The 14,644-nt window shown below is 37.9% G+C and overlaps 1 protein-coding gene across 3 annotated transcripts in view; it reads right to left on the bottom strand.

Annotated features, from left to right (window-relative positions):
* MTREX (Mtr4 exosome RNA helicase) overlaps positions 1 to 14,644 on the bottom strand; it is a 95,590-nt gene that overhangs the window by 1,896 nt on the left and 79,050 nt on the right. For 2 of the 3 annotated variants that reach the window (XM_081517787.1, XM_081517788.1), the window contains exons 24-25: positions 10,456 to 10,512; positions 8,980 to 9,142 (exon numbers count right to left, since the gene is read on the bottom strand). In XM_081517787.1, coding sequence (XP_081373913.1) covers positions 8,980 to 9,142; positions 10,456 to 10,512 — 220 coding nt within the window. Of the gene's footprint in view, positions 1 to 8,958; positions 9,143 to 10,455; positions 10,513 to 14,644 lie in introns of all 3 variants that reach the window. The other variant, XM_081517786.1, reaches the window with a different exon arrangement.

Here is a 14,644-nt window from a genome sequence, read left to right as displayed (position 1 = left end):
AGGCACCAGGAAAGCTACAAAGATGAAAAGTTTAATTCCCATCTTTGACTAATGGTAGAAAGAGTCATGGATTTATTATAATGTGTTGACACTTGCTCTTACAGAAATACACAAAATGCCCTGGGAACAGAGGACAGAACAACATGGGTGAAGGGCAGCAAAGGTGACATATAATTTGGGTCCTTTATGCATACGGTCACTGTCAGGCAGTGACAAGGCAAGACCACTGAGGCAATGCAGAAATGCCTAACAGACTGCAGCAGGCCCTGGGTGTGGCCTACTACGGCCTCTCTACCATCCTGTGAAGAGAATGCAACAGGGAATGTTTAAGGAAGGGGATAACAGAATCAGATTTTCATTGTAAAGGTGCAATCGATCATTCTTCTGGACCATAAACAGGCTCTTTCAGCAATACTTTCTTCACACAGTGTATCCTCAGTGAAGCATAGAAGAGGCGATCAGTCCCTTCCCATTGGGATTTGACTCCCTGTCTGAGACAAGTGTTTGCATCAAAGGTGAAGTTGTAAACACACTTTCATTTCTGTCAGGCTTGCATGAGGAGGAGCCTCAGGATTCTTTCTCTAAGTGCTACCTGTCTAAGTTGAAAACTCTTGGATTTTAGTTTTAATGCCTGAAATACAAAAGGAGTATCAGTTCTCTCGGGTATGCAAGCTGTGACCTCACACCTCAGGTTCTTATTTAACTCCTTGTAACACTGGAATAATTTAATAACATGTATGTTGTAAAACACTGATTGTACTGTGTTCAGGGCTCTTTTTACCTTTTAATGCCCTCCACATTATGGTCCAATGTGCCCAAGGGAGAGAATGGAGATTTAACTCATAAAGCTCTTGCTCTTAAACATGGTATGTTATGTTGGTAGCTGGAGAAGATGTGGATGAGAAATACAAACTTTTAAAGTGGCAGCAGAAAGGATGCGATTCAAAACTGAAGAGGGTGCAGAAGAGTGGAAGAAGGCCCTGGAATCGAGAGCGATTTCCTCTGAAGAGGAGAGACTAAGGGACAAGATATACGCACATGAGTTTCTAGCTTAAGAAGACAGGCCCACTGGCAGCTGCCTCTCCTCTGAAGCAGACGTGATCCTCTAGAAAGCCGGGACAAGCTGAGGTGGGGGGGTGCAAGGAGAGCAATGAGGATCTGGAATTGCCTGTAAGACAAGTCTCAGAGCAGAGACAAAAGTCTCTGGAAGTGGGAAGACTAGGGATTACGTTCAGCTGTGCCATCTACTGCCTGAGGGACTATCAGCAAGCTAGGGAAACACTACAAACTAAAGGAGGCAGAATGTCCCAAGCATCAGGTACCGAGCTGGTACACAACAATCGCCTCTTCCTCTGCTGCTGCTACTTCTGTGATTACTAGGAAAGTTTAATGTGATTCTGAGGTTACAGACTATGGCTTCTGAAGACACCAAACGATACAATTTTTCTCCAGCAGAACTCTGGAATAGAGAATGAATTATTAGACTGATCCATATTGAGGTGCATATAATGGCAGATGGAAACACAAGAATCTCAGTTGCATCCTAGTTCTCTTTCCATGACTAGAAAGGGAACCATGGCTCAGAAGGGAAGTTCTAAGCAGTAGGTGTGTCCCCTTCACAGGTCTCCAAGAGAATGAGGAAGCAGCTATATGATACCTACCTGGGCATTTACTTCCTGTTACTGAGACAACCGATTCTGACACCAATAAGCTATATTAAGATTTTGAAAATTAACAGAACAAATGAAAAACAAAAGACTTGCTGCTGCTTTTACTAGTAACCTTTAACAGAAAAAAAAAAAAAGATTTCACAAAAGATGTTCCCAAGCAGGAGGAGACTATGTCATTGGCTACTTCCAACATCCTACTGCCATTTTACAAATGAGAAACCTTAGAGGGGTTAATGACTTTCAGGTTCACCCTTTAGAGCAATGGCTTCCCTTTTAAACTGTGAGGCTAAGAGTTCCTGGAAGAAGAATCTCAGACCTTCAACCACTTTATAAATACAGGTAAGAGTATTAGCCTATTCCCTAGGAATAGGAAGCTGCCAGGTTGGCCACTAGCCATTGTAGGGTCAGAAGGCAGCATCCCCTAGACCCACTGGTAAATTCATGACTTGATAAATGGACAGCAACTACTTTAATCTCTTCCCCTGGATGCATGTTTCAGCTCCTACTGCTCTTCACTGGCACCCCTGTGCAGGCACAAGCAACACAATAACAAGGGCTGCAGTCCTGTGGGCAGGTGAGGAGCCTATCCCTGACCCCCTGCAGCCCAGGAGGAACAGTGCTCCTCTACTGCCCCCAAATCTACTACCATTCATTCAAATGCCAATAGGAGCCCTGGTGAGTCTGTTTCAGCCCTGATTCAAACATAAGGTTCTGGATGGTCCACGTGTGATATTTCTGTACCAGGATAATGATTTGTGGACCCTAAGTTTTAGCTTTAAAGATATTATTTCATTAAGTTCAACCATTAGCATATCACTCATTTTTGCTGTAACATTTTTTACTTAAATAAGTGAAAGTTACTCACTTCTAGGCCACAATTATAAAAATAGCATTACAAAAACAAAACAATGCTATTAATTCTACCTAGATACTATTACTGGATCAACAAAAAGTTGATCACACACACATATTACAGACACCTCAAACTCAACAGTTTCACAAAGTGAATTCATTCTTTTCCTCCCAAATCTTCTCTATTAACCTGTGAAAAACTTCAAGTTTACTCATCTATAAAGTGGAGATAATTCTTAAACCTAAAGGGGGTTATTATGAGAAATGAATGAAATAATGTAGGCAGGGTGCTTAATAAGTGGCAGTAATACAATAGGAACTCAATAAATGCTGGCTATATTTTTTATTTCTGTTCTCAGTGCAAAGAATGCTTAGCTCTAGTACTGCTTTGCATTGAAAGAAGAAATCCAATCGCAATAACATTCGGGTGTCTAAAGAGAGTGGGGGCTGGAACAGAGAACATAATGAACATCCAATTACCCATGCAATTATATACTAAATGTGTATTTTGCAAACACTTCTATTTGAAGAAAATTAAATTAGGTAATGGTTAAAAATGTAAATATATAGCACTTCAAAAAGGAACAGAATGGATTTCACAGGTCATTTAGAACTGAAATGAAATCCTTTATAAAATTTTTGATGTGCAGGGCATCAGAGTCAGGTGCCTGTGCTCACAAATATTTTTTTGACTGAATTCAAATGTGTCCTGGGAAACACAGATAACTTGGGTCTTGTTTAGGTATTTCTACAAATTGAGAAACTCATGTTAATAGTGGAGAAGGAAATGGCACCCCACTCTAGTACTCTTGCCTGGAAAATCCCATGGATGGAGGAGCCTGGTAGGCTACAGTCCATGGGGTCGCGAAGAGTCGAACACGACTGAGCGACTTCACTTTCACTTTTCACTTTCATGCATTGGAGAAGGAAATGGCAACCCACTCCAGTATTCTTGCCTGGAGAATCCTGGGGACAGAGAAGCCTGGTGGGCTGCTGTCTGCAGGGTCACACAGAGTCAGACACAACTGAAGCGACTTAGCAGCAGCAGCAGCAGCATGTTAATAGCCAGAATCTGCAAAAGCTATCAGAGGCCAAACATATGAAGTAAATTGCTAAGATTAAGGTATAAACTAAAGAAACTAAACACAAATTTGAGCTGCCAGACGTAGCTCACACCAACTCAATTTCTGGAAAACTGAGTTCTGACAGTTTCAGATGACACGAGAACAATTAAGAAATGAGGCCAGGAGGTTGCACATACAGTGGCTGTGGCAGTTGGCCTCAGTCTTGTCAAAAAATCACCTTGTGTGTACAAACACCGTTCACAGCTGCCTGCAGAATAAAGGCTATTTATTCCTGATGGGGACTCATGAAGACTACTGGGAAGAAGTGAATTTCCCAGCACACTTTCTACCTACTACAGTTCTCTGTAATCCAAGGCTTCTCCTTACTCCCAGCTTTAGAAATCATTCTGCCTCATCAATTAGGACCACCTAGATTAAGTGTAAGACAAGAAATAAAAAGCCATGACCCTTCCTCCCAGGCTATCTGAAACTGACCAGAAACAAAAACATACACTAACAACCAAATGGTTTCTTACGAACCTTTTTTTCTGGTTTTGCCAGAGTGGAAAGTAAAACTGAATCCTTAATAGTAATGAAAACTGTGGTAAAATACACATAAAATCTACCACTTTAAAGCATGTACCCCAGCGTCACTACCCCTTTTTTATACTTAGGTTTATATCACCGTTCTGGAAGAATGCACACTTAGGTAGTAATTCACATGGCATAAAATTCACCCTTTGGGGACTTCCCTAGGAGTTGAGGGACACGGTTCAATCCCTGGTGGGGGAGCTAAGATCACATATGCTGCAGAGCAACTAAGTTCATGAGCTGCAACTACTGAGCCCCAGTGCTACAACAAAGCCCCACTGCCACAACTACTGAGCCCCAGCATCACGACTACCGAGTCCCAGGGCCACAACTACAGAGCCCCAGTGCCACAACTCAGAATTCATGTGCTGCAGTGAAAGATCCCACCTGACTCAACAAAGACCCCTGCGTGTCCACAGCTAAGATCCGGTAGAGTCAATACAAACACAAATTCATCCTTTTAATTAAGTGCACAAATTCAGTGGTTTTTAGTATATTCAGAGCTGTACAACCATAATCACTATCTAATTTTAGAATCTTTTATCAACCCAAAAGAAACCCAAGTCCATTAAGGAGTCACACCCACTGCCAGTCCATGGTAACCACAAATCTACTTCTGTCTCTCTAGATTTGCTTATTCTGGACATTTCACATAAATGAAATTATATAGTAGGTGGCTTCTGTGTCTGGCTTCTTTCACTTAGAACCTTGAAGTGTTTCAAGCTCATATACTAGCACGAATCAGTCCTTCACTCCTTTTCCTAGCCGAATACTGTTCCATTGTATGAATAAAACAAAATTTAACTATCCACCCTATTGAAGGACATTTGAGCACACAAGCTTAAGGGTAGTTTTACAAACATCAGGCTCATGCTGAAGACAGAAGAAATCAACACATTTCTTTACCTGGAGAGGTGTTTATTTCTACCTCCAACTTTCTGGCATTCCCAAAAGTGGTTCCTCACAGTTCATGCCCTGAATCTGAAATAATACCTCCTATCTAAGTGGTTACTGAGGCCTGAGATAAGAATCATAAATACACTTTCCTGCAATCATTTACCATATTAGATCCCAGCTCAGGCTGAAAACATTCTGGGAGGGCAGAGACTATTTCTTGCACTGCATGCAGCGCAATTCCTGGTCCCACTTGGGTCTCAGTTAATTATTTATCAAAAGAGTAAGAATCAGGTGCTAATTCTTAAGTCATTTAGTACTAAAATTGTGCCAAAAGTTAAACAGAGAAAAGATACATACTAATAAAATGCTACTCTATTAGCAAAAGCATGTAAAAAAACAAACCAGCTGGAAAATCCCTTATGACACTGATGTATCCTCTCCTAGGGAAGGGTAAAGCTATGCTAGTTGAAAGGCATCTGAAAAGAACTTGTGGTGGGGCAGAGAGTGGGAATGTAAAAAACAGCATTTGCTTTAAAAACCCATGACAGACATAAGTACTACAGTAAACAGTTTCAAATGATAATTTGTCACAGAAGCTTTCCTAATGGCATGTGCTTAAAGGAAAGCAAATCCATCCTGCACAGGGAAGAGCACCATACTGTTTTTGTATAGACAAATAAATAGTACCCACCATTCAGTGTTAACTAACTCCAGCTAATGTTTGAAAAATTCTTAAAACTACTTCTGAGGCTCATGACATGACATGATTGGACACTTGACCACAGCACACTAAAAAGTTCCAATGTAGTCATTTTCTGCCTATAAAAGTAAAGACACACTATACTGTGGGTAGAGCTGTGATTATAGTACTTTTCCAATTGTATCAAGCATGCACCGTAACAAGATGAGGAGAGAATGGCTATTCTGAAATGGATCAAGTAAACACCACCACAGTTAAAAAAAAAAAAAAAAGGTTGTGGCAAAGAGACACAGTATGCCAGAAAAAGGAAATAATATCCTAATATCCTAAGGTTCTCAGTATTATTTTTTTGCTGTTTAATTACATATTTTACTCTTATGAGCTAATATATAGTCTATTCCAATTTTAGAAAGAAAAGGCTCTTTAGAAAAGAGCTGACATAATGGTACCGTGAAAACTGTGTTGATATTAGACCCAACTTCAAGTTATAATTATGAATCCCTTAATTTTCAAACTTAGATTTCACAAGCAAACTGTGACATCAAAACAGCCCCAAGGAATTGAAAGGAGGCAAAAATATTGATTTCAGGAATTGCTCATATGTGGGGGAAAACATCAACTCATAAGTGGCAGAAATACAAACTACCTTCAATTTTAACACTTTACAATTCATCTTCCATACTGTGATAACTTTTCCATTTAAGTACAAAGAACAGAAAAATAATCTACAAAGATAATTTTATAAGGCTTCCTCTATTTCTAGGTCTATTGTTCCTTCATTTCTCTTAAACAAATTAACCAAACAATGTATCACTACTGTTTTATGCCACTGTGTCTACTGTCTCAGAGAAGCAGATATACAAATATGAGCTAGCATATTAATAAGTCTTAGAATCTAGGCACAGAACAGTCATGGTTTCATTCTTATCTTCCAAAAAGAAGTTATACTGAAGAGTGGTGATGCTGTACTTGATTGTCTTTGTATCTCTGAAACACACAAGCAGTCATGCAACATAACACACAGAAACCCCTGGGTTTCTGTGTGTTAAGTGAGGTGAGGATGTCACGCGTCTCTCTTCTCACACCATCAGTTATGACAGACTCTCTTACCACTCCTGCAGCATGAATTTTCAGTGGATGGAGATCGCACAATTCTAGGTAGTATTTAAGGATTCTCTTGGTGATCCAAACTCAAAGATGAGGTATTATGGTTTTTAGATGAAGTAATATCACTGCAGATGGTGACTGCAGCCATGAAATTAAAAGACACTTACTCCTTGGAAGGAAAGTTATAATCAACCTAGATAGCATATTAAAAAGTAGAGACATTACTTTGCCAACAAAGGTCCGTCTAGTCAAGGCTATGGTTTTTCCAGTAGTCATGTATGGATGTGAGAGTTGGACTGTGAAGAAGGCTGAGCGCCAAAGAATTGATGCTTTTGAACTGTGGTGTTGGAGAAGACTCTTGAGAGTCCCTTGGACTGCAAAGAGATTCAACCAGTATATCCTAAAGGAGATCAGCCCTGGGTATTCATTGGAAGGACTGATGTTGAAGCTGAAACTCCAATACTTTGGCCATCTCATGCGAAGAGTTGACTCATTGGAAAAGACCCTGATACTGGGAAGGATTGAGGGCAGGAGGAGAAGGGGATGACAGAGGATGAGATGGTTGGATGGCATCACTGACTCCATGGACATGAGTTTGGGTAAACTCTGGGAGCTGGTGATGGACAGGGAGGCCTGGCGTGCTGCGATTCATGGGGTCGCAGAGTCGGACACGACTGAGCAACTGAACTGAACTGAATCAACTACCATGTGACCTGTAGGCACAGAGTCCAGAATTCAATCATACTGTCGTCATGTAGTACACCTCCATGACCTTTGCCAAATTATTTACCTTTTATAAATCAGTCTCCTTGTGCAAAGTGCAAATAGTATCTACTCAGATGTGCCATTTGGTGATTAGATTTAAATTATATAAAATGCTGATTATAGCACAATGCCTGGCACATTGTTTACCTAATAAATAATCACCATCCTCATAACAGAGTATAGTATTCATAAAAAGATTTTGGGACCATAATACTAACCATCATTTAATGGAAGTTTAGAAATAAACTTTAGGGAAAGGACTAAAACAGCACACTATTAATTTAAAAATGAAAGTGAAGGTCACTCAGTCATGTCCGACTCTTGGCAACCCCATGGACTATCCAGTCCATGGAATTCTCCAGGCCAGAATACTGGAGTGGGTAGCTTTTCCCTTCTCCAGGGGATCTTCATATTTAAAACCTTAAAACCCATAAAATTCAATGCACTGAAGTAAAGGCTCACAGCTGATTTTGTTGTGATGTTTAATCTATGCATCACAAAAATCACTGATTCATAAACTCAGTAATCTATTAGTTAGTCTTCAATAATATCAGGTGAATAGCATATAATTCAGGGTACATTAAAAATAATTTCTCTCAAAATAAATAGATAAGAAATAGTAATATTTTAAGTATCTTACAATAATCACTATGAAGTCCAAGTTCATTTATTTTCATTTTTAAGAAAGTTCAATGTATACAGAATTAACCACTATATATATCTACATAAGCCAATCTTTTTGCAATGAATACAGCATTTCTAAATATGGTTTTCTTTAGATACTGTGCCTATTATTTGCTTCTTATAATTCACATAATTACTCCTTTTATATTTCCTTTACCTTTACTTTTTCATTTAAAATTTTTCTTCAGTTAAATTAAGTAACTATTTGATTTTAGAAATCCAATGGACAGCATTTTCAGCTCTGCTATTTTTTGGTGGAATTATATAGCAAGCCATTAGGTTGTTGCTGTTTAGTCACTAAACCGTGTCAGACTCTTTTGTGACCCCATGGACTGCATGCAGCCTGCCAGGCTCCTCTGTCCATGGGATTTCCCAGGCAAGGATACTGGAGAAAGTTGCCATTTCCTTCTCCAGGGGATTTTCCCAGCCCAGGGATTGAACCTGCATCTCTTGCATTGCAGGAGGTCTCCTGCATTGCAGGCAGAGTCTTTACCACTGAGCCACCAGGGAAGCCCCTATATGGGCAGAAGATTTCCTTCTATTATCAAAAATTAAAAATAATATATTACTCTTTTTTGGTAAATCAATGTCATCCTAAGTATATTTCTAATATCAGAAACAAGTATACATATAGAAAACTTAACCATACCTTCAAAGACATCTGTCATTTTGCAGATATGGGCAAATGTAGCTCCAGTTGCCCAGGTGTATACTACATCCATTAAGTGAGGTTTAAATGAGCTTAGATAGGTTTCCTCATCAATTTCCAATTTGGCTTCTGCTGAAACTTTTGCAATTCTTTTAGCACATTCCTTTGAAAAGAAAAGATATGCTTAAAATTTCTTACTTATGATCTCCCATATCACTTTCTCTTTAGGCTTCCAAAGTCAGTATTCTACAAGTTTCCTTTTTCTTCCTTGGTAATAATATGCCTACAATCTGTATGTTCTGTTTCTAAGTAGCCACACTGCCTGACCCATTGTTCAGTAATCAAATAGCAAAGCTTTCTCACTACATTAATTAGAAAAAACAAATCAAGAGCATGATTTGCACCCAGTAATACCTTTTGTACAATAACAAAAACTCTTCATTAAAACTATTCAAGAGTGACATTTAACTAATCTCTAGCTGTTTCTTTACAAAACAAAGACAACAATAACAAAACAGCCTTAGAGAAACAAAAATCCTATGGCAAAATGACGCTTTTCTCCAACAATGCTTTAAAAAAGGTACATTTTAAGATTTTATTTTCCTGACAATAAAAAGTTAGAGTCATTCTTTTCCCCTGGTAACTGAAAGGGTCAAAAACTCCCAGGCCTATGAAGACTTCACTGGTTCTGGAGTTTAAACTTCTTAGTAACATGAAAAAGTGCTAAATGTTCCATTAAAGAGACCATTTTTATGACTCATTCTTCATTCCTCTCTTGCAATGTCTTATAGTCCATCTTTTCCTGTCTTTTTGCTTAATGTTGAAAAGGTAGATAAAATAATTCTTCCTAAGAAACTAATAAAACAGACCAATTCATTATTATGAACCAAGGGTCCCCACACTCTGGGATCTAATACCTGGTGATGTGAGGTGGAGCTGATTAACAATAACAGAAGTAAAGTGCACACTAAATGTAAAATTATCCCCAAACCATCTGCCCACCCCACCCTGACAGTGAAAAATTTGTCTTCCATAAAACTGGTCCCTGGTATCAAAAAGCTGTCTTTGAGGATCCAGAGATAATCTTAAAACCTGATTTTAAAATTTATTATAAACTAGGATAGAAAAATGTAAAACAAATTGAACTAACTCTATCGATCAAGATGCCATTGTTAACATCACGGAAAACAGTGCATGCACTGAACTGCTGATACAGTTTATCTACACTATGCAATGGTAAATCTGTACTCAAAGCAACTCTATATAACTTATTATTTTGGTGAGGGAGATGGTTTCATTTTTAAAATAAAAATTACAAATGATGTTATCAAAATAGTATTAAATGACAAAACTAACATCAAATGATACATTTAATTTGAAGGAAGCTATCTCTGTGGAATGAAAAATACTATGATTAGACAAATGTTTATTTGACAATATACTATTCATAAAATACATAGCTCAAAAAACTCTTACCTGCATTTGACGAAGTGGTCCTGCTAATTGCTCTGTTAATTTGGGCATCTCACTAGACTATAAAAGAAAGGGAAGATTATATACAAAACCCAAGTTTAAAATGCATTATATACTATTTACTTTTACAAACAAAACAAAGCTTTCATGATATCCATTAATTTCAAATTATAAGACCTCAATCATTAGCATTTAAAGTTTCTGATTAATTATGTAAGCAAAATTATCACTCCTGTCATCCTGAGTTACACAATCTTTTATATTTCAGAGGAAAATACTGCACTCCTAAATTTGCAAAGTGTGCTAAATTAGCTATTTTTTGTGACCATAAATGGAACTGAAGGAGAGCAAATATTGTAAACATGCATAGTAGTTTAGTTACATCAACACTTTAAACTGTTATATCATACTTTGATTTTTTAAACAGTTTCACTTGTAGGCAACTTTTAACCTGTGAAAACTAAAAATCTTGGATAAATTACATTGGAAGTAATGCCTTCAATTTTAATCTTACCCAGGTATTTCTAACTCTCTAACCACTTTGAAAAGTGCTAGCTGCTTAGTCATGTCCAACTCTTTGCACCCAGGGACTGTAGCCCTGTAGCCCACAAGGCTACTCTGTCCATGGAATTCTCCAGGAAAGAACACTGGAGTGGGTTGCCATTCTCTTCCCAACCCAGGGACTGAAGCCAGGTCTCCTGAACCGCAGGTAGATTCTTCACCCATCTGAGCCAGTGGGGAAGCTCGTTTGAAGACAAAAATTTAAATGAGTTTCACTGTCCTTCTTGTTCTCTTCCCATTACCGAAAAGTCCATCAATTTCTCAATCAGAAAAATTAAGAGTTTCAGGTCTATTACTAACTAATCAAATTAACTTGGACAAGTTGCTTCAATTCTGTGTGTTGGTTTCTTAACACTCTAAGGCACTCAAAACCTACAGACTTGTGATTAGTATAAGGATATTATTAGGTTGGTATAAAAGCAATTTCAGTTTTGCATTGTTGAATTATGCTATTTGATATTGGAATACATTCAAATGTGGTTTTGTTATACATCATTTAATGCTCATTTCTTGCTTTATAAAGCTTTTTGCTAATGAATTATTACTTGCTGTTTATTTTATTTGTATTTTAGACTATGGAAATAATGTTAGACAAAAAACAAATTCAAGCAAATTTCTTATTCAAGTTCAAAAGGAGTGATAAAGCAGTAGAGACAACTCGCAATATCAACAACGCGTTTGACCCAGGAACTGCTAATGAACATACAGTGCAGTGCTGGTTCAAGAAGTTCTGCAAAGACGACGAGAGCCCTGAAGATGAGGCGAGCAGTGACTGACCATCAGAAGTTGACTGCAACCACCTGAGAGGATCGCTGAAGCTGATCCTCTTCCATCTACATAAGAAGTTGCCCAAGAACTCAACAGTGACCATTCCAGGCTCATTTGGCATTTGAAGGAAACTGAAAGGGTGAAAAAGCTCAATAAGTGGGTACCTCATGGGCTGACCGAAAATCAAAATATTCGCCATTTTGAGGTGTCATCTTCTCTTACTCTACCCAACAACAACAGACCATTTCTCAACTGGATTGTGATGTGCAATGAAAAGTGGATTTTATACTATGATCAGAGACAACTAGCTCACTGGCTGGATGCAGAAAAACTCTAAGGCACGTCCCAAACCCAAACTTGTTCCAAAAAAAGGGTCACGGTCACTGTTTGGTGGTCTGCTGCTCGTGTGATCCATGACAGCTTTCTGAATCCCAGCGAAACCATTACATCTAGGAAATATGCTCAGCAAGTCAATGAGATGCACCCAAAACTGCAATGCCTGCAGCAGGCATTGGTCAACAGAAAGGGCCCAATTCTCCATGACAACACTTGACCGCATGTTGCACAACCAACGCTTCAAAAGCTGAATGAATTGGGCTGCAAAGTTTGGCCTCATCTGCCATATTCACCTGACCTCTCATCAATTCACTACCACTTCTTCAAGCATCTTGACAACTTTTTGAAGGGAAAATGCTTCCACAACCAGCAAGATGCAGAAAGTGCTTTCCATGAGTTCATCAAATCCCAAAGCACGATTTCTATTCTACAGGAATAAACAAACTTATTTCTCATTGGCAAAAATGTTAATTGTAATGGTTCCTATTTTAGTTAATAAAGATGAACTTGAGCCTAGTTATAATGATTTAAAACTCAGGGTCCGAAACTGTAATTACTTTTGCACCAATCTAATATTAAGGAAAAATTAATTTTGACAAAGGTAGACTTACTATACAAAACACTATTACAAGAAATGTATGTATATATGTGTGAAACAGGATTTAAAGTAATTATAGGTAAATTAAATAAAAAACTAAACTACAGGCTAGTTGTAACAGATCTGCCTTTAAGCATCAGTATTTATATAGGACTTGGTTTTGATTTGTATCAGGTACATATTATATAATAAATTATGAACCAGGTTCTGTGTTATTCCTGTTAAAACAAAAAAAATCATGATAAGTAATGAGAAAGCAAAATGGCAAGAATGAACTCAATATCTCAGTTTAGTGAAAAGTACACAAGACTGTAAATGTCTTTGATACTGCATCCACTCCCTGGTCACCAGTTACTGATCTCTTCCTCTCTCCTGGCCACTTTAAGTAGAAGGCACTGGTCATGATATACATAACATAAGTGTCTGTGTTTTACCAACACGCTCCCATCAGGTACATGCAGTTTGCCCCCTGTCTCTCCTTTAGGTCTTGATTCAAATTTTACTCTATCAGTGAGGCTTTTTCTAATCACCTTATTTAAAATAGTAAACGCAGCCCCCCACAATGATTTCTATTTGCCTCCTTTGCTTCACTTTTCTCCAAATCCCTCATCCTTCTGACATAATATGTCTGTTCTTGATTTATCTTCATTGACTAGCATACACAGAAGTATCATGAAAGCAAAAAATTCTGCTGTCTCTCTTGGGTCTAGGTCTCTGCACTGCACACAGTGGGTGATTAATAAGCATTTGAAAGACACTTGATATTTATATTATAAAGACTGTGTAATCCTGTATTACATTTAATGATATAAAAAATAAGGGCACAGTTTTAGAAATAACACATTTTAAAATAGAAATTATCAGCACTGATAATCTATATCTTACTGTATTAACCTTCTCTGGCTAGAAAATACTTTTAAAAGTATCAACAACATTCCATGTTACTTTAAAAATATCAACAACATTCTATGTTACTCTCAACACAACTATCCATTCTGACGTTGAAGGCCCCACTGTAAGAACGATGACACTACATGCAGCACAGTGCGGCTTCACTGAGGAGATCTTCACTACACAAAGTGACATCCTGCCCCAAGACTTAAAGACTATGGTTTGGTGAAGCCCAACTCCAGTGAAGAGGTAACACACTTGGCCTCTCAAAAGACAGGATTTTTGTTTTGCCACATTAAAGACAAAAAACACAACACAGTATAAGAAATTAGCCAGAAGACAAAGTCTGCCATAGGCAGAAGATCATCAACCCCCAAACAATCTGTAAACCTTAGATCTGTTCAGAGAAAATCTGACAAACATTCTTAACAATTATCTCGGAAATTAATGTAGTAAGATTTTGAACCTAAGGAAAACAGCCACACATAGTATTTCAAAAAGAAATGCATTCCTCACAAGCAGATTAAATTATTTCATAAGTACACAGCAGGCAATCTTAGGAGAGCATAAATCATTTTTCGATTACTGTCCTACTTGTTATCATGGCTATTATAGTTGTAATGTTAATCCGTAATCAGAGAGCTTAAAAAAAAAGTGCCCACACCTATTTCAAGAAGTCATGTAACTGATCTGATTAATAAGGAAATAGTTAATGGATAAATAGATCAATGGCAGAACTGCAAAAACAAGTGTCTTATACAATTTACTTTTTTAAAAATTAAACTAAGTATATATGATAAAAGGTCTAAAAATTTACATAACACTGAATTCTTTTTAGAAGGCAAATGTCCTTGTCTTACTCTTACTTCATCAATTTTATACACAATGAATAAAATCTTGAATTTGAAATGTGAAACATGTATTTTACTGTTTTAAACAAATACTGGCTTTTGAATTAAAGTAAAGGGCTTCCCAGGTGATGTGGTGGTAAAGATTCCACCTGCCAATGCAGGGGACACAGGTTCGATCCCTGGGGTC

This window comes from Giraffa tippelskirchi, chromosome 8 (assembly GCF_054371585.1).
Source record: "Giraffa tippelskirchi isolate mGirTip1 chromosome 8, T2T-mGirTip1v1.2.pri, whole genome shotgun sequence".
NCBI lineage: Eukaryota > Metazoa > Chordata > Mammalia > Artiodactyla > Giraffidae > Giraffa > Giraffa tippelskirchi.
This window is presented reverse-complemented; position numbering and strand designations above follow the sequence as displayed.